The 26,821-nt window shown below is 41.1% G+C and overlaps 1 protein-coding gene across 1 annotated transcript; it reads right to left on the bottom strand.

Annotated features, from left to right (window-relative positions):
• Positions 1-1,493: 1,493 nt before the first annotated feature.
• Positions 1,494-21,997, bottom strand: NOL11 (nucleolar protein 11). The gene is made up of 18 exons (XM_083598685.1): positions 21,767-21,997; positions 19,995-20,108; positions 19,360-19,416; positions 17,677-17,822; positions 16,840-16,897; positions 15,742-15,883; positions 13,728-13,925; positions 12,875-12,951; positions 11,420-11,543; positions 10,878-10,975; positions 8,941-9,018; positions 6,620-6,804; positions 5,897-6,022; positions 4,532-4,759; positions 4,011-4,089; positions 3,249-3,341; positions 1,876-1,983; positions 1,494-1,644 (listed from the first exon to the last, which is right to left on the bottom strand). The coding sequence occupies exons 1-18, from the start codon at positions 21,902-21,904 to the stop codon at positions 1,531-1,533; spliced, it is 2,163 nt and encodes a 720-aa protein (XP_083454811.1). The 5' UTR covers positions 21,905-21,997; the 3' UTR covers positions 1,494-1,530.
• Positions 21,998-26,821: the final 4,824 nt, after the last annotated feature.

Genomic DNA, 26,821 nt, shown 5'->3' with positions numbered 1-26,821 from the left:
GCACCACATTTTAACTCTGATTTGTCAATAAATGCATTTTTAAAGTCGCTTAGGTTTGCTGCGACAAACCATTGCCACTAGCTTTACCACATCATAAACAGAACATTACAGCTCTCCTAACCCTAGAGAATGGTTACCATAATGCCTGAAGATAACAAAAAGGCACAGAGCACCACAGAACCTTAATCAGCAGCAAGTGGCAGGGAGTTGCAGGCAGGGTACACCTGGCTTTCCAATGTCAATGCCACTGAGAGGGGGAAGGACAAAGGATGGGTGTGTGAAAGATGGCAAGAGCCAATCCAATGCTTCTGCAGCAGGTTTATAAGCAAAAAGACCAGCAGTTGTCTACTGGCATATGGTATTCCCGTTGGGTTGACCCAGTTGATGGAATGCCGAAGACTTAAGTCAAAGCTGTCTTAACACAGGCAAACTATTGGAACTTGTGCGCTTTTTGTTCCCAAGTAATTCACAATACCAGTTCTGGTGTAAAGAGCTGAAAATTATGTTTTCAGGAGCATCTTTCCCCCGAGAAGCCCAATAGCTCTTTCCTGGTTTGTTAGGCATGCCCTATTGAACAGTGTATCAGCATGGAAGCCTGACCAATTAAGGCATGGACTGAAACTTTTTTTGTGATACTTCTTTCAATTGAGTTTTCCTTGTGGGAGACTCTAGGTAGAGTCTTCATACTTCATGTAATTTCATGGTTTACAAGACTTTCTTTAGCAGGTTTTAGGAGCTAGAGTTATCTCTAAACTGTATTGTGTGTCTTATGTATTATGCATGCAGTACAGTGATACCTCGGGTTACATACGCTTCAGGTTACCTACGCTTCAGGTTACATACTCCACTAACCCAGAAATAGTACCTCGGGTTAAGAACTTTGCTTCAGGATGAGAACAGAAATCGTGCAGCGGGAGGCCCCATTAGCTAAAGTGGTGCTTCAGGTTAAGAACAGTTTCAGGTTAAGAACAGACCTCCAGAACGAATTAAGTTCTTAACCCGAGGTCCCACTGTACTTTCAAGCTACTGACACCATTTACCTACAACGTTTATACTAGGTCTCAACTTTGCTGTTGTAATTTACTTCTCCTGTGTTAGATAGCTTGCAAACAAGTCTATAAGACTAAGTGTAAACAAGCTAAGATCTCTTTTAAGAAATGCATGTTGCTTTCCTAATGACACCCTCTTGTCTTTAGTGTATCTTAAAGTGGATCTGAGCTATGGTTTATACATATATACATGATATCCAGGTTGGATGTTGTAGTCGTAATGTAACTTACAGCAGCCTCTGCCATCCTGGTGCCCTCCAGATATCAAAGGCTTCAAATCCCATCTGCCCCAGTCCAAAACATCTGGAAGGCACCAAGTTAGAAAAGACGGCCTTGAAGGGGTGTCAGTACAGTTCACCAATGAGAATTCTGGTATTAATAAGCCTTTACAAGGTAGAACAGATGAGCCGGAATGCAAAGAGGGAGAAAAATGTCCACAGTAGATTCGTAACAATAATTTTATGAGAAACATGTGCCTTATTCATACAAGTTTCAGAACTTCAATGGAATATAAGCCCACATCATCTGGGTGCTGTATCCTTTGCAAATGCTTCAGGCTTCCTTCAATCTTGTTGAGTTCTGCGTAAAAACGTACCTAAAAGAGGGGGGAAACAAATAAGACTTGTTCGTATTTCCTGCCAGCCCTTTATAAACATTGCTTTTATTCCCACAAGTGACACTACTGTTGCCTTCATGCAAAAGGGCAGCGCATGACAGCAAAGGATAACATTTGTGGTTTTCAAAAGGAAGCTTGGTTTGGTATCACCACCTACAACGTTCAACCTGTGCTTCTGGTGCTGCAATTTCAAAAGGAAGGGAAACTTACTTGGGCTCTAACAAACTTGTGCAGCTTAGAAAGTAATTCTCTTGCTTCTGGCAACATCACAATAACTGTAAAGTGAGCATCTAGGAGAAGGCATATCCAGTCCATGATCTGAAAATTAAACCAGTGATAGATAAGCGTAAGCTAGTGATACCTCAACCTTCAGCACATGCATGAGAAAGTCAGCCCCAATTATTAGACAGAATTCCACTGCCTTATAATTTTATTGAGTGACATGTGCCCATCCGTGAGCAAAACAGATTTACTTTTTTGCAATGGGGCTTCTGATTTTAATCTAGCCCTCCATTCCTTGCCCCCCCTCAAGTTTTCTAAGCAGATTTGGGGGACCCTCTAAAGCTCCTGCACATTTAGGGAGTACGGAAGTCGGTGGGAGGAGAAGCAGGGAAATTCTGTTCATGCAGCCTTCAGATGCAACTCTCTGCAGTGAAATGGAAAATAACAATATTCCACAGAAGATAGTCATTTCTGTACAATCATGCATATGATGAAGTGGGTTGTAGTCTACAAAAGCTTATGCAGTTATAGATTTCTTGAAATTGGATTCAATGATGGTCCTACCCAAAATTAATTTCAATAGGGCTAATGGGTAGGACTTAGCTGAGCACAACCCAATGTTTTAAAGGTACCACAAGACTTGCTTAGCTTTTATGCAAAAGACTAACACTCAGGAAATAATTTCTTTATAATATAAAAGCTTCCCTGCCACACTTTTGGCAAGAAATGTAAATGCAGCACATTTAAATTTAAAACAATCTTGGCTGCCGAGTGGGAGGGAGATGAAACTGTCATATTTCAACAATGATTCTGCAAATAACAGTGCGTAATGCAGGCATAGCTAAGCAACTGCTTATAGGAGCAGAATCTCCAAGGCAATCATGAAAGTCACGGACCAGCAAGTACTTCCCTGTCTCACTGTATGATTCTATCCCATTGTAAGGGATCCTATCAATGCTATCTTGTCAACTTTCAGATCTGTTTCCCAAACCAAGTTAGCTAGGGCAATAACATCATTCAAAATTGGGAAACAGATTAATACCACATCATGTGTGTTAACAATCCTTCTGTCACTGCACCATAAGCAACTGGAGGAGGGAAGCATATTTTTCTTTAACCATGAAAAAGGGAACCAAGGATCCTATAAAACAATTTCTGCCATAAGAGCCCAAGTCTCACTTTTAGAATAAACATTAATTGAAGACAGTTATGTTTACCATTGGGCTGAAACGGACTCTGAATACACAGAGGAGTGCACATGCAGATCTAGTCCTTTCAATGAAGCAGACATCTAGAGTTGAAACATAGATGCTGATAACTCACAAGAACAATGATGAATTTAATTCCCACCTGCCCCTTACCTGGTTTATCGACAGACAAAATATTACAGGAAGGTCTACAGCAGCCTCTTCATTGCACTTCATGTACAGATACTGCAGGTACCGGAGAAATAACTAGGAAGAAAAAAATATTTAAAAGTAGTAGTTCAATTTTAATTATATACAGTACAGAATTTTTAATATACTTGCAATCGAGTATTCAGTCATTAAAAAAAATAAATGTCTCAATTTTCTTTCTACAACTCAATTCAGGGATCTCACTATATCACCAATCTATGCTGACTTTTTCCATGCAGAAACAAATATAAAATGCAAAGCAAGCCTGCCTTCCTATATTGATTTCAGATTCAGGCATAACAAATCTACATCAGGCCTGTAGCAACTTGCATAGAAGTGAAATAGGTCCTCAGTCTAATCTGACCAATGTCATGCAGTAATTCTACACTCCCTTTCTAATTTGTATAACATATGACAATCTGCGTAAGTGCAGCAAATTTAATCATGAACACATCCTGAAGCTTACACTAACAGTATACCTGAAGTTTAAAACTATCACTACCAGAGGCTGAGGAGGTTCTACAGAACCAGTGTGGTATGAAATATCATTCAGCGGATACTTATCTATTTATCACAGAAATAATCAACATGGATTTAGATATGGATTTCATAACTGAAAAAGTTCATTGATAACTTAATTTCTCTAAAAGCCACAAGATGCTCAAAGAACAAATATGTAATCAACAATGATATCTAGAAACAGTCAAGAGAGGAGTCACTACTTACAATGACTTGCTCAGCTGAGAGATCTTTCAGATGAGGCAAAAGAAATGTCTCACTGTATGCTGAACGAAGAATGGTGTTTCTGCGTAAGATTCAGGTCATAGGGTCAAGGACCAATGTGCATTAAGATTTTTGTTGTATCCCAGCCTACCCCCCAAATTCTTTAAGAGCAACATCTTTGAAAAAGAAAGCATTTTCTTAAAAGGCTAACAAAATAGGTTAGAACTGCAGTCTTCTTTCTGCAAGTTGAAGGGATCCTTCTGCCAAGGAAGGGACCAAGGTTCAACAGAAGCTCTCCGTGAAGGAAGAAGTGGGGGAGGCAGCAAACTCCACCCCACCTTGTTCTCTACAGCAGTTCTTCAGGGTGCACTGGGGGTGGTGCCGCAAGATACCACCTTCCCATTCCTTCACGATTGTTAAATCTCCAAGAAATGAGGTTCCAACATAGTGGAACAATACGCCACAGGTGCCACATAACCATTCCGCATCTGTAAGAACAACTTTATTTATTGTGCAAAGGATACAGCAACGTTGCCTTCTGTGGTCCAACAGGGCATATTTCTCTTGTGTATGTCATGTGAGATTTCTGAGTTAACGGTTTGTCGCAGATGTCTTCTTCCGGGAGCTCAGAATTGAAGCCATTCTGTATAACTTTAGACTGCGTTCCCATTCTGTTGTTGTGCGCAGTATCAACACAACCTGCTACAGAATCTAAATACACATTCATTTCTTCAAGGCGGTCATCACCAATGCTAGGAAGAAAAAGATAAGTCCCCAGATGCTGATATTAGTTTAAAATGGCATTTTATAAGAAATTTCTGAAATTGACATTTCATAACAACATCAATAACTACTATCTGGGATTAAGATGGACAGAAGAACATGCCTTTCCATGCATGTCTAGAGAAGTCTCTATATAAATAGCAACACCCTAGTGGTCCCGGGCCCTAAGGAAGTTAGATTAGCTTCAACCAGAGCCAGGGCCTTTTCAACACTGGCTCCGGCCTGGTGGAACGCTCTGCCTCATGAGACCAGAGCCCTGCAGGATCTGATTTCTTTCCGCAGGGCCTGTAAGACAGAGTTGTTCCGCCTGGCCTTTGGCTTGGAGCCAATTTGATTCCCTCCCCCTCTTTCTTTTTTCATTTTCCTTTCTCCTCCTGTGATGAGGCTGCATTTTAATATTTTAATGTTTCAATATTTTAATGTTGTATTTTAATCTTGTTTTTAAGTTGTATTCATTCAACTTGTTTTTATTATTGCTTGTTAGACGCCCTGAGCCAGGCCTTGGCTGGGGAGGGCGGGGTATAAATAAAAATTATTATTATTATTACATTCAATTTGCGTTGATCAATAAATAATAATAATAATTTATTATTTATACCCCACCCATCTGGCTGGGCTTCCCCAGCCACTCTGGGTGGCTTCCAACAAAGTATTAAAATACAGTGGTCTGTTAAACATTAAAAGCTTCCCTAAACAGGGCTGCCTTCAGCCTCCCATAACACAACATCCCATAATACACAAAATTGCATTTTAGAGATGACTGCGCATTTGGAGAATGCCTAAAGCCATCAGGTAGTTAATTTACTCTCCCTGATTTCATATACTAACCTTTTCTGACTGCAGTCAATTAAAAGGAAGAAGATTCAGCATTTTCTAAATGAAAATTTCTCTAAAACAATGGAAATCTCATCTGATAAATGCAATGGAGTCCATTATGAACAGCTCTCATACACAAGGGAATTAAATAGGGTAAAATACATGTCATTTCTACTTCTTGCCAAAGTGGAAGGCTAGTGTTCATACACCATGATGTCTCTGAAGTACTTCAAAGCAAACTATTGCAAGCATGATCAATGAAAATGTAGGATAAATTGCTTGATACTGACCTCAGGAAAGTCCTCAAGCAAGCACAGGTAATTGCTTCAGGGATGTCAGGAAATTGCTGGAGACATAGTTGTAACAAGTGTACATCTGTTTTCTCCAAGGCAACTGCCATTAGATCTGGGCACATACTTGAACAAAAGGGTAAACAGTTACATCTCCGGATATAATTGCAATTAGTTAAATATTAACTTTTATCCACAAAAATATTTCAGGTTTCTTGGAGCACCAGAGGTTCACAAGAAATCAGTTTCTGATAAGCCACTATTCTCAAAGTTCCTGAAGGATTCCAGTTCCTTAAATTTCATTATAAAATAAGAGGGACGCGGCTGGAACTGTGGTCCAAACCACCAAGCCTCTTGGGCTTGCCAATTAGACGGTCGGTGGTTCAAATCCCCACGACGGGGTGAGCCTCCATTGCTCTGTCCCAGCTTCTGCCAACCTAGCAGTTTGAAAGCACGCCAGTGCAAGTAGATAAACAGGTACCACTGTGGCGGAAAGGTAAATGGCGTTTCTGTGCGCTCTGGCTTCTGTCATGGTGTTTCCGTTGCACCAGAAGCAGTTTAGTCATGTTGGCCACATGATCCAGAAAGCTGTCTGTGGACAAACGCCAGCTCCCTTGGCCTGAAGCAAGATGAGTGCGGCACCCCATAGTCGCCTTTGACTGGACTTAACTGTTCAGGGTTCCTTTACCTTTTTACCTTATTATAAAATAAATACTAGCTCACCTGTAAGAGAGGCCTTGTGTCTGGATAATTTGCACCAGGCAATTCTGAGGGTAAAATGAGGACTCTCTTTTACACCTGTTCACAAGAGCAGATAGTACGCATCCAACTGATGCTTGAAAGTCTGGTATCTGAGTACTGGAGAAAAATGTCTTCAGCTTTTCTTCAATTACATTCTGAGAAGAATCCTGAAAGAGAGTATTTTGTTCAACAGTCCCAGAAAATCAGCTTTAACTAGCCAAAGTAATTAAAAGTAATCTTGCTTGCCCTATGAGTTTTAATCCATTAACTGCGCAATCCTACACATAACTACTCAGAAGTCAATCCCGTTAAGTTCAATGAGTCTTACTCTCATGTGAATGCATAAGATTGCAGCTGAAACCTGCATGAGAATGTTTTGTAAGAAACAAAAACACTGTCTTTAGATGCCTGGATGTGTCACAGCTGCCACCATATTAGAAAAGGCATTTCAGAGAGTTCTTTCTGGTGATGGTGGCAAGGAATGCCGTGGTATATGGGTGGAGGAGGGGATGAGAAAACCTCCCTACATGAGCCTTCCCCTGCCCTTACAGTACTCAGGCTCTAAATCATAAGATTTTTCAGCAATACTGTCTTAACATGAATGAAAACACTACTAGAACATTGGATTCAATAGCAAACATTTGCATCTGCTTTAATTTTTAAATGGAAACTTTTTGATAAGCACTGCCCCCTGGTTGGGAGAACTACCAGGAACATAGGAGCCAGCTCCTAGGGGCCGTGGGGGCTTCGGCCCCCACAATATTAGTGGGGGCTGGGCCTCAACAAAGTTGATGAGCATTTCCTTTCAAATGGTATGTGTGCTCTGCATCATGTGATCAATTATGCAGACGGGGCTTACCTGGGCCCCACAATATTTATTCAAGTTGGCACCCCTGACCAGGAACTTCTGGAGGGTACCATGTTGGGTCAAGGTGTCAGTTGTTATTTCAGTTTAGCAGAGAGGAATGAAAAATTGCTGATCTAGTTCAGTCACATATTTACATTGCTAAAAAGCACAGCAAACCAGGTTTAGTTTTGCTAAAGTTGAAAGATGGGAGTATAAACCATGGTCTATTAAATCACTGTCTGGTTATTGAAACCCTGCCCAACAGCTTAACTATAGTTTGTTTACTGCCAACAAACCATGCTCTGAAGGTATGGTTTGCTGCTGGTTTATGAACTCTGGTTTGTTTCAACTGCGGCATGGAGTTATATGATTTGTTTGGCACCCCAGCCCTGATGCTCATCAAGCTACAAAAGGCATGAGGGAAGAGGAGCTGGAAAACAAACTATTGTTTGTTTGATCAGCAGTGAGACGACTCATTGGGTTGGGCTGCACATGTTATACCGACATGTGGCGCTTCATGTGAATGAGCAGCCATGTGGGTACTTGGAGCAAACAAAAGTAGCTGCCTCCCTCTTCTTCCATTCCTGTCCTACATAAATGAAGTTATAAGCAAGCTAATGGAAGCAGCGGCGGAGCGGGCCAATCAGGCACCTGGGACGGCGTGCATGTCCTGCACCTGCGGAGCAGGACCAGCTGCCCATGGGGCGAGACCAGCCGGGGCAGGACGCTCCTTGGGGCCTCCGAGGAGTCTGCCTGCCCCCTGCCACTCAGCCACCCTACAGCTAAGGGGATAAGCAGTGGGCGGACCGTTTGGGGCAGCCCGGAGTCTGCAGGCGCAGAAGCCACCACGTCACCCCCAGGAGAGATGTGTGGCTCGGGCGTTCTGCAGGCCCAAGGTGAGTGTCGCCCAGCATTTTGTCACCCCCCTCAGTGTTGACACCTGGGGCACCCCCCCTCCGCCCCTGAATGCAAGCTCTGTTAGAATAAATTTTATGTAAAATCTCCCATTCTACTTTGTAAATACAGCTCTATATTTCAGTGGGATTCTAGCTTTGCCATATAATTACTTGGCTGATAAAACCCCACAAAGGTGTCCAATTGCTCTCACAATATCAACCAACAATTACCGTAACACTTGAAGGACCAATATTTTAAATTTGGTTTAATCACAGTGATCTGAGCTGTGTACAAGAGGCCCAATTTGGTAAGACTTAAAACAAGTTCAAACTGAAAGTCAGAGTTCAATTTAAAAGTCTGATGGAAAAAAAGAAATTTGCCAATTTCTTTTTTAAGAAGTTAGTATACATATTTTTTAATATTGTGCATCTGTATACCATATTTCCTGATACCATTTTTTCTAGTTAAAGCATAAGTGATATCTTGTTCTCTACCCAAATCACCTTTCCTAAGTGTTTTTCTTATGGTTGTGGTATAAATAATAAATTATTATATTTACCTTGATAATTAAAAGCACCTGTTCCATTGTCAGAGTCTCCAGTTGAGTTTTTGCATTCATGCTCTTTCTTGACCTCAACTGCAAGTATTTAAACATGCATAGTAAGATTCTTTGAGAATTAAAGTTCCATGACAGTTAAAGAAAAAGAACAGCCAATGGTAACACGTATCCTGGACCAATTACAACTAGTTTTAGAAATTCTGCCAGCAGATTCAATTCACTGGTAGTTATATTCTCTTTTGATCATCAAAACAAAAATGTTTTAAGGACAAAACAGGTTAATAATTTAATAAAGGAAAGAGATATGCAAGCATCAGTTTTGATCTTTTTAGAAGAGGTAGAGAGAAATCCAAGATTATGAAAAATATTTCAATATGCAGATTTTAGCACATGATCTTTGTTCCTGCCGAGAGCCACAATTTCTAAAGGACAATTTGTCTAAGGTCACCTTCTAGCAGTGGGTGGTGGTAGAGTTAAAAAAATGTTCTGGATTAACTAATCCAGAATAAAGAGCACCCTGTTTCAGTAGTGAATTAGATTTCCCAATCCTATGCAAGTCTGCCTTGAAGTTCACCCAAATTTAAGCAAGAAAGATATGGTTTTTTTAGTACAATGGTCCAATACACCTAATTTTCTGGAAAGCATTTATTAGTAATTCCTTTTTTACTTTAATATGACATACATGCTTACCAATTTGTTTGCTGGCAGCTAGGAATATCTTTTCTGAAGTCATAAATCCACAGATATTTTTTTAAAAAACATTTTTTATCAAAATAAATAGGGATGGGTATGCAACTTGATGACCCACTGTCAAACCACCATGTTTGTAAAATGGGGGGGGGGGGAGGAAGCAAATGGAATAGGAATTTTTTACTGATTCTTCCTGTGGAGCCCCATGGAGCTGCCTGAAAAGCAGTTCCACAGGGTTGGAGGATCCTCTGGAATAGTGTAATGAGTTTAGAGGAACGTTGGGCAAAATATTCCTGCACTGAAGGGGGTTGGACTAGATTACCCCCGTGATCTCTTGCAACTCTACATTCTATGATTCTATGGCACCGAAGGGGGAAATAGGTGATTAGTGCACCCTGCTAGAGCTTGATCCCCCCTAGTACAATTTAGCAAATGCTTTCAGGACTAATATTCCCCCCCCCCCGAAACAAGGTAACTATTTAAGATCAATTTGTAATCAAGTGATGTGAAAAGTTATTCATGACTATAAGATCAAACTGCAAAAGCTTAATCTGGGTTAAACCCCAAGTATTCAAGTGAAAATCTTCCAAAAACCAAAGAGTGGACTGACATTTCCCAATTTCATCTGTAACCATTATGCAGATCAGAGAGGTTAAACTTCATCGTTAAAAGCTGGACTACAATTCCCTTAAATTCAATAGCTGAGTTTCTTTTCGTAATGATTGGAACTCCCTGCTTTGCATTGCCTATTAACGTTCTGGCTGTATTGCACAGAAACCAAGGATACTTAAGGAATTTTGGTATCTTGTGCGGATTCTTTAAAATGGTATGCCTTTTTGTTGAAAATGCTATTTTATCCATCTATCTAAAGAGTTTAATATTTTCAAATACTGAAAATACTGAGTTATAAAATGTTAAGTTATAGAGATAAGATAAATGAAAGAGGGTAAGGATCTGCTGATTTGATTATTTAAATGGGAATACAAGAAGGGGAGGTGTGAGGAAGTCAAAGAAACAAGCAAACTAGTTTTATGTTATGAAAAACAATTGTTCTTAATTTTTCTTGTTGTTTCTGTATGTTTTATTTATCTTTTTATTTTTTATTTTTTCTCTTTTGTTATTATGTGTTTTTGTATGTTTGTTTTTGTGAAATCTTAATAAATATTTCTTTAAAAAAAAGAGTTTAATAAATAGTGAAATGGATATAGCAAAAGGAAGATTGAATAGTGACTATGAAACCAACATACCAGCCTATTAGATTCACACTTGGCAGGCTGATCTGGCTTTGCACCTATCAGATCATCTTCTTGAAGCATGTTCCAATCTGCAGGTATAATCTTCATTTCTGGAAAAAGTAATATAGATTATCACATTAAAGAGTGAAACCTATTATTGTTATGCACAAATGACCAAAGAAAGATTTCTATAAAAATTATACCGGACAAGAACTTGGCTTTTGTAATGCGTGGGTTTGGATGTCAAAATAAGCTATTGTTATGAGTTTACCATATTGAATGTCTAACTGAATTTAATCATAATAAATTAAGGTAAAGCAAAAACACTAAATATACTTTTCAACATACCATCTAAAATCCACAGAGAATTGGACAATACAAATGAGAGTATTTGTGAATATTAAAATCCAATTTGTAAACTGAAAAATCTTAGTACGATGCCTTCTAATAGGATAAGCAGCTTAAGATGGGCATTTTTTACATGTAGTTTTCTAAAGGCATTTCCAAAAGAGGATTATGTGAATGTAAATATAAGCTTTATAATTAAGCCCTACCTGATGTTTGTGTATCCTTAACTTTCCCAACAGCAGCAGCCAAGGAAGATGTTTCACACTTATACAATATTACTGTTAATTCGTTACCATGTGTTATGAAGAGTTTGTCTCCGTAACACCAACACTAGGAAACATTAAATACAAATAATTAGCAAGTAGAAAGTGAAATAACGCAGTATACTCACAACACAAACACTCTCTTAAATGCTACAGATCTTTTGAGCTTTCTAATTTCTTCTGAAAGGTAACAGTTTTGTCATCTATATATACCTGCAGCCCTGCAATAACTGAGCAATGGGGCACACTTACAAAGATTTACTCTTATTGCTAGGTACGTGGGTGGCACGGAGGTCTAAACCACTGAGCCTCTTGGGCTTGCCGATCAGAAGGTCGGCAGTTCGAATCCCCGTAACCGTTGCTCAGTCTTAGCTCCTGCCAACCTAGCAGTTCAAAAACATGCCAAAAAGTGCAAGTAGATAAATAGGTACCGCTCTGGCGGGAAGGTAAACGGCATTTCCATGCGCTGCTCCGGTTTCGGTGTTCCGTTGCGCCAGAAGCAGCTTAGTCATGCTGGCCACATGACCCAGAAAAAATTGTCTGTGGACAAATGCTGCCTCCCTCGGCCAGTAAAGCGAGATGAGCACCACAACCCCAGAGTTGTCTGCGACTAGACTTAACTGTCAGTGGTGCTTTACCTTTACTGATCAATTTACACAACCAACACCCTTCAAAGAGATCTGTGATCTCTTAGAAATATCCAGTGATCTGGATCAGTCAGTCTCTAATTCAAAAAGTGACAATGGCTCTTGAATGAGTTTTGCACATGCACTGAAGCAGCTGGGCTTGCACTGCATTCACATATATGCTCTTCAAAGATTGCTGCACCCCTTATGCACCCAATGGATCAGTGCACTCTGCAGGACATCTAATATGTGCACTGAAAAACAGGGAATATTTTAAAATCTGACTAATACCCTTTTTCAGCATTCTTTTTTTCATATTTCATACGTTCTGTTCAAGGTTTTCCATTGTAAACTAGCTAGGTAAAGGTAAAGGGACCCCTGACCATTAGGTCCAGTCGTGGCCGACTCTGGGGTTGCGGCGCTCATCTTGCTTTATTGGCCGAGGGAGCCGGCGTACAGCTTCCGGGTCATGTGGCCAGCAGGACTAAGCCACTTCTGGTGAACCAGAGCAGCGCACGGAAACACCGTTTACCTTCCCGCCAGAGCGGTACCTATTTATCTACTTGCACTTCGACGTGCTTTTGAACTGCTAGGTTGGCAGGAGCAGGGACTGAGCAACGGGAGCTCACCCCGTTGCGGGGATTCAAACTGCCAGCCTTCTGATTGGCAAGTCCTAGGCTCTGTGGTTTAACCCACAGCGCCACCTGCGTCCGTAAACTAGCTACAAGTGTATTAAAATGAAAATGGATTGATCACATTGATCACAACTTACTTGTCCAGTGGTTCCCCGTGGTAATTCCTTTAAAGCCTGTAATGTTTGAAATTTTATATTCCATATGGAAAAGCAATCTACAAATAGGAAAAACAAGAGTACCATTTGCAAAGTTTCAGTTATGAATGCTGCCTGCAAATTGAGTAAGATAACTTTGGCAACGTGCCCTACAAAGTAATTAACATACCCAAAACCATCCTGTCAAACATTGCCGAAGTAAGTCTCAATTCATAATCAGAGTCATTACTAATCTCTTACAAAAACAGTTCAACAAATCTATTTCTGAGAAAGTGAAGCTTCAGTTGTATAATTAATCACTCTACCATGTATGGTTTAACAGATCAATAACAATCAACTGTACAGGCAACTCCCATTTTGCTAGTGTTCCATGAACATTTGCACCATTTTCAGACCCAGAAGAGGGCCTAACCGGGTGGGCTTATGCACATGATGACCCGGAACGCAACCCCCATGCAAACTGGGAGTTGCCTGTATATCTTTCTCTGCTGTCTTTCCTTGCTCTTCTTTCTTACGCATCTGCATTTTTAGATTAGCTGCCTGCAGACCAGACACTTGTTGTTTTTTATTCTACATTTTATGTTGCATGATAGCCCTCCAGATGTTGTTGGATTCCAACTCCTATTAATCCCAGGCAGCACAACCAGTGGGAGTTGCAGTCAATAAGTATCTGGCAGGCACCAGGCTGTTGTACAGAATCTTGACTTTAGGTGCTCAATATTTGTTTAATGCTTATTTAAGAGTGCTTCTTGGATGTTTCCTTCCTGTTTACAGTCAACAAATTAAGCAGAATAGATTTAGTCCAGCTGCTGCATTTTGAAGCGATTTACGTTACCTTTAACGCGGCCATCTGGGGAATCCAAACATCCTGTTATGGCAATATGATCTTTATCGAGAATAGCAATTGAAGTGCTTTTTAAAATACTGCCGGATACTAGAAGTCTGATCAGAAGAGACTTTTGTAAAAATTGCTCTTCTTCAGAGCCACTCTGTTGCAGGGGCACCAGAACCTTATACACACATCCGTTGGAATCTGTAAGAATAGAAATCAGTTACGTGATAGTTAAGAATTAATAAATACTAGTTGACATACACAAATCATCACAGTAAAAGACAGGGCATCACTTAAGAGGAGGCATGGTTCGGAATGGTTCCATTTCTGTCAGCTGCTTCCATGGAGGTCCTGTGTCGCCCATGCATACCAGCCACAATTGCCAAAAATCCCCCAAGGAGTTAATGCATGCACATTGCCTGTCAGATAATTTTAATGCGTTGGGGAAGCCTCCTTCCCTGCGACTTCTGTTCACAGTTACATACTCTGCTATCAATGGACTACTGTCTGTCCAGTTTCTACATACCATCCTCAACTAAAGGCTTTATGATTGCATAGGTACCCCAAACTAAGAAACAGTCTTAGGTTTTTGACCTTTAATACAGCAATCCCATTCGGATACAACAGCATGATATGGTTTGACAATTACAAGTGTGACAATTACAAGTGTGATTTACTGCATGTACTGCACTAAAGGAAAATGTTATGAAAATGATATACAGATGGTATATCACACCAGTAAAACTTGCAAAAATGTACAAAACATGTAAGAAGTGTTGGAAATGTAAAGAAAAAGATGGTACATTTTATCATATGTGGTGGGAATGTAAGAAAGTGAAAAGCTTCTGGGAGTTGATATATAATGAGTTGAAAAAAATGTTGAAATATACATTTGTCAAGAAACCAGAGGCTTTTCTTTTAGGAATTGTTGGCAATGAAATAAATAGAAAGGACCACAAACTTTTCCAATATGCAGTAACAGCGGCAAGAATATTACTGGCCCAGAAATGGAAACAAGAACAAATACCAACGTTGGAGGATTGGAGAATGAAGCTGATGGACTATGCAGAACTTGATAAACTGACTGGGAAGATCAGATATCTACGAGATCAAAAGTTCATCGAGGACTGGGGAAAATTAGTTGAATACTGGGAATGTATAAGTGATAATGCAATAACGCTAGTGGCATTCAGAGAAGCTCTGTAACAGAATAAGAAATATTGTAAAAAGGCAAAATAGAAGTGGGGGGTAGGTATAAAGGCAATAGTAAAATTTGGAAATGTGTAATTAAAGAAGTTTGAATTTGGATGATTGGCAGAGAAGCCGAAGGAAGTCAAAAATGGTAAATTTAACAGAAATTGTAATGTGGATTGAATGTATGGAAAATTAATAAAATATAATTTAAAAAAAAGACAATTACAAGTGTGCAAAGGCTTAGCAATTCTGGCAAGTGGTTAAAACAGCAAATAATCTTATCATAAATACAGTGGTACCTCAGGTTACATACGCTTCAGGTTACAGACTCCGCTAACCCAGAAATAGTGCTTCAGGTTAAGAACTTTGCTTCAGGATGAGAACAGAAATCGTGCTCGGGCGGCGCGGCAGCAGCAGGAGGCCCCATTAGCTAAAGTGGTGCTTCAGGTTAAGAACAGTTTCAGGTTAAGTATGGACCTCCGGAACGAATTAAGTACTTAACCTGAGGTACCACTGTACAGAAAAACTGTAACCTTATAACCCCCTCCCATTTAGTGGGAAGAGGCAGCATTTGGCCCCGAGTTCATGTTTGTACATTACATCTGAATGCAGTCTCAGTGTACTCAATTTGTAAATATGCATAAATGTCTATGCTCCTCAAAGAAGTATACAATTATACTGTTAAGAACTATTAACTACTATGCCTGTTTATGCAACATTTAATTGCAAAAGACTGATTGGAAATAACATGATGCTTGCTCTTCTGCGCTTTATCAAGGCAGGGTTCCCCTCCTGTACAATTAGAATATACCTTAATACTTACACAAGCAAAGCAACGTGACAACTTTGTTTTTCAAGTATGCTGCAAAACCCAGCGGTGTGGCTGACTCGCCACCTTGTTCCAGTTTAAACTTCTGAAGGATGCATGGATTACACCGCTGAACATATATGAAGCAATTCCCATCCTGAAGAAAAAGAGTGGCCTTCTTTCATTTCCCAGATAACCAGGTTCATTAAAAAGACATTGCAGCTAGACAGAAGAAATTAACTATATCATATACCTAAGAGATATTTGGGCCCCCCCCAAAAAAAATTTGTCATGGTAATTCCCCACAAATCATTGTGTAGCTGTGATTTAAGCGAAAAAGCAAAGACTGTGTAATACCAGCAAGTTACAGTGAACAAATGCCTGCGCAATAGTATGCTTGCACCATTAAGTTTGAGGATTCCTCTTACAAGAAAGTATTCCCCATTCCCTACAAAGCAGGACTTTCTAAAGCACAATGAAATAGGAGTTTCTTGTTGTTCATTCTGGACAACCTATTGTACTGCAATATTGAAATAAATAAGTTTTTTTCTGAGTTTGAGAATGATTCATTGCTCATCCTGTCCAAACCATCCCAAGAACTGCAAATAAAAACTGCACCACAGAAGCATTGCATCTGTATTAATCTTCTACTGCATAGTAACATTTCCATAGTGGATCATATGAAGAGACTTAATTCTTAGTAGGCCTGAGCAATCCTTCCATCAGTCACTGTATGTTTTTATTATTATTATTTCTGTGGAGTACATATGCACAATGCACATACGTCAGGATTCAGTTATGTGTGACCATTGCTACTACAAGCTTGTTCAACTTAAATAACTTTAAAATGCTTATCATGGAAAATAAATCTAAATATTTATATTTCAGTTTCCAAGGTTGGAAATATCTGTTAGAGCACCTTTGTTGGGGAGACAGAGGTACCCAAATTTAAGCATGTAAGTAGCCCCCTGCAGTAGAAGATTCTTATTCAAGTGTTAAGACTGATTCTGCATCAACAAATAAGATAGTAAACAATATGCCACACCTGTGACTTAAACACGGAAATGTACTTTTAAGTTGTTGCATCACTACTTTACAATATTTATCACTTACCTGCTCAGTAATAAATGTAACAACAGGATGTCCAACGTCCAAGAAAGCATCACTCCATCTAAAAATAAGTTATATTATTAATGCAGGGCAATTAAAATTAAAAACATGGCCACAAAGAATATTTAATACAATGGCCTACTTTGCACACTACGGTAAGCCAAACTATTGCTTACTAGGACCATGCAAATATGCTTCTGCTTCTCTGTGGCTTCTTTAGGTCTCATGTGGCATCTAAGCAAAACCAAGGATAGTGGTTGAGCTCACTTCTCCTTAAATCACCATCTGTAGCCAAGATCAAAAATTGGCTACAGCTTGTTATCAAAGAGAGAGCTTAACCACAATCCTGGGTTCAGACAACACACTAACCCAAGCATAGCTTCTGCACCAGAGAGAGCTTATAAGAACCAGGGAGTAGCAAAGCAGGTGTGAACATCTCCCTCGCAGTCCGCACATTCATGCTAAGCCATGGTTTGGTCTAGCATTGCATGCTAACATGGTTATTATTTGAAATAAGGTTCACAGCCAATACAACACAACTATGAGTGTAAAGTATGATGCAAATTTGAATGTATGAAGTTATCCGTCATGCTTTGCACTATCCCCTTTTTGGGGAGTAAATAGAGAGCCTTTATTCACCATATTCCTTAGTTCCCAAGCCTACTTAAGAAACTTTAATTGTTCACCTGCAGGAAGAATGAACTGAATAAGGCATTACAAAGAAACAAGGTGATGGGTAGCTCTGGTACCAGAGTGAGGTTAAGGGATTCAGAGAGACCCAGCACCAAATCTATAGCTTAATTTTTGAATTGGAAAGCTTGCATTAACTGTGGCACTCACCTAATAACTTCGTCTGAAACAACGCTTTCAATTTCTTGCTGAGGGGCTGTGAGTAAAGCATCTAAACTCTTGACAGCACCACTTTTGAACAGGACCAGGGGTTCAGTATCAGGCAGAGAATGTATCCGATACACATCTGCTGACAACTGCAAAATAAACTCTTAACTTTAGTCTGGAATATAAATGTGCAATATAAACGGTAACAAAAGTGCAGGTATCTTTGTAATACCATACTTTTCCGTCTATAAGACGCCCCCTATTTTGGGGGACTGAAATTACAGAAAATGGGGGGAGATGGCAAAAAGTTGTTGAGCTTTTTTTGCGGAGGATTGCCCAGGGTTGTTTTAGGGGAAATGCCGAAAAATTATCACCCACACGCATAGAATATTCCGCCTCCCGTCTGTCTGTCCCCTCACCAGCTGAAGCTGCCAATCGCCCGCCCAATTGCAGCAGCAGCCACTCAACACCACCCATTGACACAGCAACCAATAACACACACAATAGTTGCTGACAGCCGCGGCAGCAACCAATTAAACGTCCGCCCTATGCGCTACCCATGTATAAGATGACACCCACTTTTTAGCATGATTTTTAAGGGGGGAAAGCTAGTCTTATGCACGGTAAAGTATGGTAAATGTTAATAAATATTGCAATGTTCAGCAAAAAATTATATTCACTCTAGCTGGCCTCAAAAAGTTGATTGCTCCAGGTACTGGTATGAGCAATGGAATGAGTTGCAACTGAATTACAGATCTAAATATTACTAGGTATACTTGTCTGGGGGTTTTCCTGACAATTCACAGCTGATATGGGAGAAGAATTGGAGCAGGGTAGGTCCACTGTGCTAGCAGAAACTCCTGTGCTAGTTTCCACAAGGGTGCTGAGTTAGTTAAATCTGGACTCTTGTCATTTGCTATTTACACCTTTGAAGAAGGGTACGGTACAGTGAAAACAACTGTAACAGCTGGGAAATTCTGCAGCAACTCAGTGACAGCATCTGCATTACTATTCTGACTGACACTGAAATATAACTCTTTCAGCAAAGCAAAATTGGTTATGCCCAAAGAGAAAAGAAAACCCCAAAAGGTCATTACTCAGTTGAATATTTTGATGATTCACAAAAATCCAAGTCTAGATATTGAAAGCACAGATACTAACTAAAGTGACTGCATAGCTTCTACTGTGCAATAGTAGTTATTAGCCCTAGGTGGAAGGACTGTTTCAACAATTTGCAAAAGGTCCTCTATCTTACTAAGGCGGGAAGGAGAAAGGACAGGTGAAATATAGTGTTCTAGAAAGACACAATTATTTTATTTTTCAGTGCAATCCAGACTTCAGATGGGCAGAGTTCTGCTCACATGGCATTTCCCTACAATAAGAGGTGACAATATTCACCTGCAGCCCCAACATCATCTGCCATGCCGTTCCAGGTTCTCTCCTGAACCTGCGGAACAGCTTGTCCAGAGGTGCTTATCAGTGAAAATCTCCTTCCTTGCTCCACTTGGTACCCCTGCCAGATCACAGATAGGGAAGGACCACTTTGGTTTGCAGAAGAACCTTTCTGGAGCCAACCCATAATTTGCAAGGCTGGTGTTAACATATAGAGAACTCATGCCATCAACTGATTGCACAAGGTAATTACCATGCTCTAAAACAATTTTATTACAAGTTATCAGCACTTACCGTTGCTTTAAAGGCTTTATCCAAGTTACTGTCATCTTCCTTCCATATCTGTAAAACCTTTTGAAAAAACCATCATTTTAAAAAGGAGTAATATCTATTTGCAAAGTATTACCTCAAAGCTCTACTAGACAAGCAATTCAGGTTAGGATATTTAAGATACACTAGTTTTTATGGTCTGTGATATACACACAGCCATGATTTCCAAAATAGATGAGTGTGCACTCAGGTATGTGTGTGAATGCTGCAGAGAGGACAACTACGACAGACCCATGCCAGTCTCTTGATATGTGCAGAATTTGCAAATGTAAACCTACAAAATCCCATTGGCTTCTGCAATGTATATTTAATGCATTTTTGTTTCTATGGAAATAAATCCTACTGATTTTGACTGAAATATTGTGAGGCTCAGTTCCCTATCAGAAATCAGTTATTGCACACTAAAAATACGAACAAGTTTTCATCCACACTAGCATACAGTTTCAAAACAGACTGATTAAACATGAATTGTTTTGCCTACTACAACTTCTATAAAGGAAGTTTTTTAAAAGACCACCATGGCTTCAATAAAACTATACCAAATGCAACAATTCCCCACATAACTACAGTCAAATGCTTGCCTTAATAAGAAATCATACCTTATCATCATGGACAATAATGAACTCCCCTGTTTCAGCATTGCACACAGCAGGGCATGTAATTGTTTGACCTTGTTTGACTGACCAGCAACCCAGTGGTTTTTGATCTGAAACCTAAAAAAAAATCCAACTTATCAACTGTTAAGACACTAAATCCTTAGCATGTTATTAAGATGCACACAAGAAAATTTCGATTTGCTATTGCTCTGTGTATTTAAAAGAGCTGAAACCCCATAAGCACATAGCCTATAGTTTTATAAACAATTCTAGAAAAAGATAAATCCTTCTACAGAACTATACAGCAGGGTGCTTTTTCCAACTATGATTTATGGCAGTTCTTCCAAGCTGGTACGCACACTCCTTCATATGCTTGTATGCACTTTCTCAAATTGCAAGAAGATGCATACAAACATAAGGAGAAGTGCACACACCAGCTTGGGAGAACCCCTATAAATCATAGTTGCAAGAAGGATCCTACTGTATAAGGATTGATCTTTTCCTATACTGTAATTGTTTATAAAACTGTAGGGCAGACATTGGCAAACTTGGCCCTCCAGATGTTTTGGGACTACAACTCCCATCACCCCTAGGTAACAGGACCAGTGGTCAGGGATTATGGGAGTTGTAGTCCCAAAAACATCTGGAGGGCAAGTTTGCCTATGCCTGCTTTAGGGCATGTGCTTGTGGGGATTCAGCTCTTTTAAATACACAGAGCCATAGCAAATTGAGATTTTCTTGAGAGAGAATTCTACGGATTGCAGAAAGAGACCCAAGTCTTTTCCTCTGTCATCTTGTTAATACCCGTCTGTCCTGGGGAACAAGGGAAGAGGGAGCCTTTGGGGGTGAAGGCTGTGATAGGAATTTTATGGTCTTAGATATATGGCAACGTTCATAACCACACGTACATAGATCAGCACAGGAAAGCCAACCTGGAACCATTTTGATTCCTAAACTGAGTAAATGTTTCTCTGCATGGTCAAAATGGAAAAGCCTCCCCATTGTCTCTTCCTTCACAAATCCTGTCTTAATCTGTGTTTGAATAAGGGTGTGAGCCTTATCATTACAAAAGACTGCCCAGGCTCCCCAAGAAATCCAATCAAGTAACCTGCCAGACAGGAAATAAACAAAGCGACAGGAGAAAACAACATGCAAATGTTCTGTTTTAGACCGCCTTATCTGAGGGGTGGTCTTAGGTTACACCCCTTCTGTGATGAATGCATAAGGTTTCTGGGGGTAGTCTTGATCTAGACGATGGGAATTTCAAAAGTCTTTATAAGCCCTTGCACAGCATTTTTGAGGGGTCCTCTTCCTCTCCTGCGTGTGAGGGGAGTACCCTGTTGCAACAGATCAATAAAGATCAAGCTTACTAGCTGCTTTGCTTCTCAAATATTCTCTGGTTGGCCTCTGTTATTTTCTCCTACCAACAGGGAACCTATGTAAGGACTCTATATGGGCTCTTGGATACCCCATAAGGGAAAAGGGCATATTTTTATTTACAACAAGGCGAAACTGCAGGAAGGTTGTCCTCGCTTTTGCCATCGTTCCTGCCATCCAATACTGCGGGGGATGCCGGGGACTCGAACCCGGGACCTTCTGCGCGCAAAAGAAATGAGCGGGTGGGCAGGGAGTCCTCGCCACTAGGCCCCCCTCTTTTGCGACTATTCCTAGGGATCGTGCCTGAGGAACTTGAAACAAGACATGGGGAAAGCGGCAAAGGGCTCGCATCCCCTCCCGACCGCCCCCCGTTTCTCCTCTCCTCAAGGAGTCTTTACCTTATACAGCGTCACCGTCCGGCCTCGGTCCGTGAGCAGCACCCGGTCCGCATCCTGCTCCAGGCCCAGCGGCCCCTGAGAGGGGACCCCGGCTCCCGCCAAAGGGCACAGCGCGAACTCCTCACAGAAGGCCGCCATCTTGAGGGCCACGCGAGACGGGAAGGGCGGGAGTGCGCCTGCGCCCACAGGGCGGCGGCGGCGGCGGCCTCCACCTCCTGGTTTTAAAAGGAAGGGGCGGGAATGAAATCGACGGGGGCCAACCAACCGGGCTCGGCGCAAAACCAAAGTCGCGCAGTCGCAGTGAGCTTCCGCAGCGGGAACAGTGCAAAGCGCCATCTGTTGGGGAAAGAGAAGACAGCGAGGAACTGGGGCGAGCGCCGGTCAGATGGGGGGTTGCCATACGTCCGGGATTCCCCGGAACTGCGCGGTGCTGCGAAAACCCGGACGCACGACAGCTTTCCCATGAAAAATGCAACAACTTTGCCAAAAAAAACCCTCGATAACTTCTCTGTCTGGGATTCTCACTGTTTGAATTATGGTCATTTTAACAGCATTTTAAAAATTTTAAAAATGTGGCTTCTTGGGGGGGTGTTATTGGGTTGTTGTTTTTATTTTGATTATATATTTTGTGGTTTTTATATTTTTGATTTTGTTCCGTGAACCGCCCTGAGACCTCCGGGTATAGGGTGGTATATAAAGTATTATTATAATAATAATAATAATAATAATAATAATAATAATAATAATTATTATTATTAATAGAGAAAAGAGCGAGTTGGCGCCCTCACCAAACTCCTATTTGTAAAAAATCCAAATGGACTGGCGGCCGTGTTCACGATGCTGAGACCTCAGGGGAGGTTTTTTTCTGGGTCATTCTGCAAAAATTAACTTTCACCAAATGACATGCTCTGATGGGATACAGTGGTACCTCGGGTTAAGAACTTAATTCGTTCCGGAGGCCCGTTCTTAACCTGAAACTGTTCTTAACCTGAGGTACCACTTTAGCTCATGGGGCCTCTCGCTGCGCCATGATTTCTATTCTTATCCTGAAGCAAAGTTCTTAACCCAAGGTACTATTTCTGGGTTAGCGGAGTCTGTAACTGGAAGCGTCTGTAACCTGAAGCATCTGTAACCCGAGGTACCACTGTATAAGTGAAAGTTTATCCCATGATAAATTTTAAAAGACTTAAATAAATAAATAAATAAATGTTGCCATATTTTGAAGAGCAAAAAATACTCACTCCTGGTTTCTTTTGATCTCCTTCCTCTTGTCAGCACTCAGAGGCTTCCTAGCAGGCAGGGCGCATTGTGTTAACGTCCTTTTACTTCACAAACTTAAGGACTTCTGCAAACCTAGGGCATCCCCTGGGTACGTGGAAGCAGCTACCTTTTGGGTTGGCGCCATTTCTCTTGGAACCTGATAGGTACTCAGCCACCTGTGATTCCTGTTCATTGTATCCTCCTTCCTAAGGGTTGTAGCAAACCCTTCCCTGCTCTGATTAGGGGAATTTTATAATGATAATTATACCACTCTTCCAATTTTCTTTTCCCAATGTCTTTTGTATTCTCTGTGGGGAGGGGAGGAGTTTTACCCTCCTTTAAGTTTTTCTCCTACAAACCTCCCTCAAACATCCCGATACCTGCTGCTGCTCAGTTCTGTTTCTGCAATATTCCTGTCGGAAGATGTTTGAAGGAGCGGTGACACTTGGGATTTGTATAGCAGAGCTGTGAACGTTCACAAGTTTCACGTACGTCATCTTGTAATCCTTACGGCAGCTTTGCAAATTAGGTCAGGATCGCCACCATATTGCGATGGGGGACTGAGAGACTTGGTGCCATCTAGAGAGTGGGGCAAAGGTAGGATTCAAACTGTGAACCTCGATTTGTAGGTAGCCGTTCAGTGACTGCGGCTCACCAGGACTTGCATGTCAATAAAAAAAAGGTAAAGGAATGCAGGGCAAAGTATATTGCTTTGCAACCCAGTCCCTAAAGAGCATTATTGAGATTTAGTTGAACAGATGGGAGTGGTTGTAACAGAACAGTTTTGAGGACTGCAGCTTTACAACTTCCACTTGGGCAAGTTTGCTTAGGAATTTCACTGTAAAGGATCGCATTCAAGTAAGCGCACATAGAATGTCAGCCTTAATGGAACTGCTTTCAGTGTGCCATGTGTGAAACGACAAATTTCTGGACTTCCAGCTTTCCAGGAAGTCACGCCCTATCTCATGTGTGCTCTTCTTAAGCCAAGCTACAGCACTATGGTTATGGTTCCTTAGCAGCAAGATGACACAACACTGGTACATGCCCAAAGGCATGTTTTCCTTTACTGCATCGTATCTTGTGCACTGAGCTCTGGCTTTAGCAACAGGTGTAGGGATAAGCCCTGGCTCAGATTAAGCTCTGAATAGGTTTGCGGCTAACCTTTCTAAATTACAAGTTATAACTCTGATTTTTAAAAACCTATTGTTATTTTTAATAATGTTGTTTTAGAATTATTATTTACAGCAATGAGCGCAGATTTTGTTGCTCTGCAGTGCCTTGAGCACTGGTAATAAGCTGCATAGAGAAATAAAAAAACAAATACAACACTGAGCCGGTCTGTAAAAATGTTTTCAGAAGCTGAAGTGATGGGGCAGAGATTTGCATTCTATCTACATATAGATTTTGAACCAAAAATACTGTTTTCATATACAAAATAATACAAAAAAAGGAGAGTAACACTTTTTCACCCTTCAGTTGAGATCAAAACCTGCTACCCAGGGTGGCTGCTTCATTTTTCCACATGGTGGGGCTAGTTCTGCATGCTTCCTAAGGTAGGCATGTTGAGACTTCAAATGTTCTTTCCTGACGGTATCCATTATGTATATCCCTATGTGTATTAATGAGGCCTTCCCCACAGCCCTTCAAGCAGTCATATGGATGGTTGATCATGCCAGCGAGGTTTCATTTAAATGTAGATGAGTTCTACCGCATCTGATAAAAGAAAATGATTCAGAAATGAACAGCCCACACAAAAAGCACGCATTTTTGTTATTTCATAAATGTTTTACACATTGCTTCTTTGCCAGATAAAACTGGCTGTAGGGGGAGTTGTGTTAAAAATGTATTGTCACTTGTTATTTGCAAGAACACAACAGCTTTAGTTACTATTGTTTCGAAGGAACCACCAAAGATTCAGGCAGGCAAGTCCTAAAATGGTGGTACAGATTCTGTGGTGGAGATACTGCAACCATGCCGGCCAGGGCAGAAGGTGGGGTGAGGCAGATTTTCAGAACCCCATTTGGCGTTTTAAAAACGTTACCTCTCATTGAAACCAATGGAAGGTAAAGTAAATCCGGCATATGTTTTCAGCCTATCTAGGGGCAAGTTAGGATACAAAGAGGCTTTCTGATGCAACTGATCCAAGGCTTCCCCTGAACCAATGGCTTCAAGTCACAAGACAGGAGATTCTGACTAAACATCAGGAAGAATTTTCTGACAGTAAGAGCTGTTCGACAGTGGAACCGTCTCCCTCGGGAGGTTGGTTCTTAAGCAGAGGTTGGATGGCCATCTGCCATGTATGATCTAGTTGAGATTCTTCCATCGCAAGGGTCCTTTCCAACTCTATAACAGCCCATTTGCAGGTCCACCACCCACGAAGCACCACTGATGGTATAGCCATGGTGGCAGAGCTTTCCGCCAGGGCTGTCTTTACCTAGGGATGCAAAAAAAAAAAAAGCTCAACAACTTTTGAGGTTGCCCCCCTAAAAAAGGGGGTGCTGGGCGGATCTTTGCAACCCGCTGGCATAGACGGCCCTTCTTTCTACAACCACATCAGGGAGACATCTGCCTGCATACCTCACAGTATGGCGCTTAGAATAGCTGCCTTAATAATTCTGTAAAATGTAAAAGTTCTTAGGACTGTACTTTTAAATATGGAATAGGCATTTCCCTTTCAAACTAATGTAGCAGGCAGTTTGGCTGGCTATTGTTTCATAACTTTTGTTATAATGTAGCTATTGTTTGCTGCAAAATGTTTTAATAGTACCTGTAGTATACAAGTGAGAACTGCAATGGGTACTTAGTGTGCTGAATACAGCCGAGTGATTTTTTGTTGTTGTAAGATTATACTCCAGTTGGAAAATTAGTGGTGTCCTTGCAGTTATAATTGTTTTATATTTGGGGGGGGGGTTGACGCTGAAGTTTGTTCCCTGTTTCTTATGCAACAAAGAACTGTGTGAATGGCTCAAATAGTTTATTTGATCCTACACCACAAAATACGAATCAATACTCCATATCATGCATCTCTGTTGCTAGGAAGCTCTGCTTTTCTGCTGCGACTTCTCCTGGAGAAGGTAGATCAAGCCACTGTCATACGTTTATTCACACTGAAGTTAGACCGTTGCAACATGTTCTACACGGGTTTGTCTTTGCCGAGTGTTTGGAATCTACAACTTGAATGGAATGTTTTTCAGGGACTGGATAGACGCTTAAGGAGTGGACATCGGGAGAAGTGGGGTTGGAGACTGTTTTAGAAGAAGGAATCAGTGACCTGGGGGAAGGATTGGAAAGTGAAGAACAGGAGGGACAGGTCAGGCTAGTGGAGAGAGTCAAGGACTTCCACACCTCCTCCTCCTGCCCCTACCTCTCCTGCTCCACTGTCTCCCAGGACCAGAAGAGGACTGAAATGGGAGGAGCAGAAACAGTTGCACGCAGGTGTAGTCTGGAATTAACTGTTAATGCTGGCTCCCGCTATTTTTCTAGAGTCTGCTGTATTGAATTGAGAGTATGTTGAGTTTAATGATTGTGAGTCCATTTTTTGTGCCTTCTGCCCCCCAAGCAGCATATAAATGTGAGCCTCAGTCGTGGTAGTGAACCCAATGATTTAAAATCTGAAGGAGCGCCTCCACCCCCATCGTTCTACCCAGACACTGAGGTCCAGCACTGAGGGCCTTCTGGAGGTTCCCTCACTGCGAGAAGCCAAGTTACAGGGAACCAGGCAGAGGGCCTTCTCAGTAGTGGCGCCCGCCCTGTGGAACGCCCTCCCATCAGATGTCAAAGAGAACAACAGCTACC

The sequence above is a fragment of the Podarcis filfolensis genome, assembly GCF_964270895.1.
Source record: "Podarcis filfolensis genome assembly, chromosome: 2".
NCBI lineage: Eukaryota > Metazoa > Chordata > Lepidosauria > Squamata > Lacertidae > Podarcis > Podarcis filfolensis.
This window is presented reverse-complemented; position numbering and strand designations above follow the sequence as displayed.

Coding starts and splice junctions, on each gene's coding strand:
- NOL11 (XM_083598685.1), bottom strand. CDS start 21,904: ATGGCGGCCTTCTGTGAGGAGTTCGCGCTGTGCCCTTTGGCGGGAGCC. Junction 6,805..8,940: donor AGGTGCTTTTAATTATCAAG/GTAAATATAATA, acceptor ACTCTCTTTCAG/GATTCTTCTCAGAATGTAAT. Junction 1,645..1,875: donor ACAAGTTTGTTAGAGCCCAA/GTAAGTTTCCCT, acceptor CCCCTCTTTTAG/GTACGTTTTTACGCAGAACT.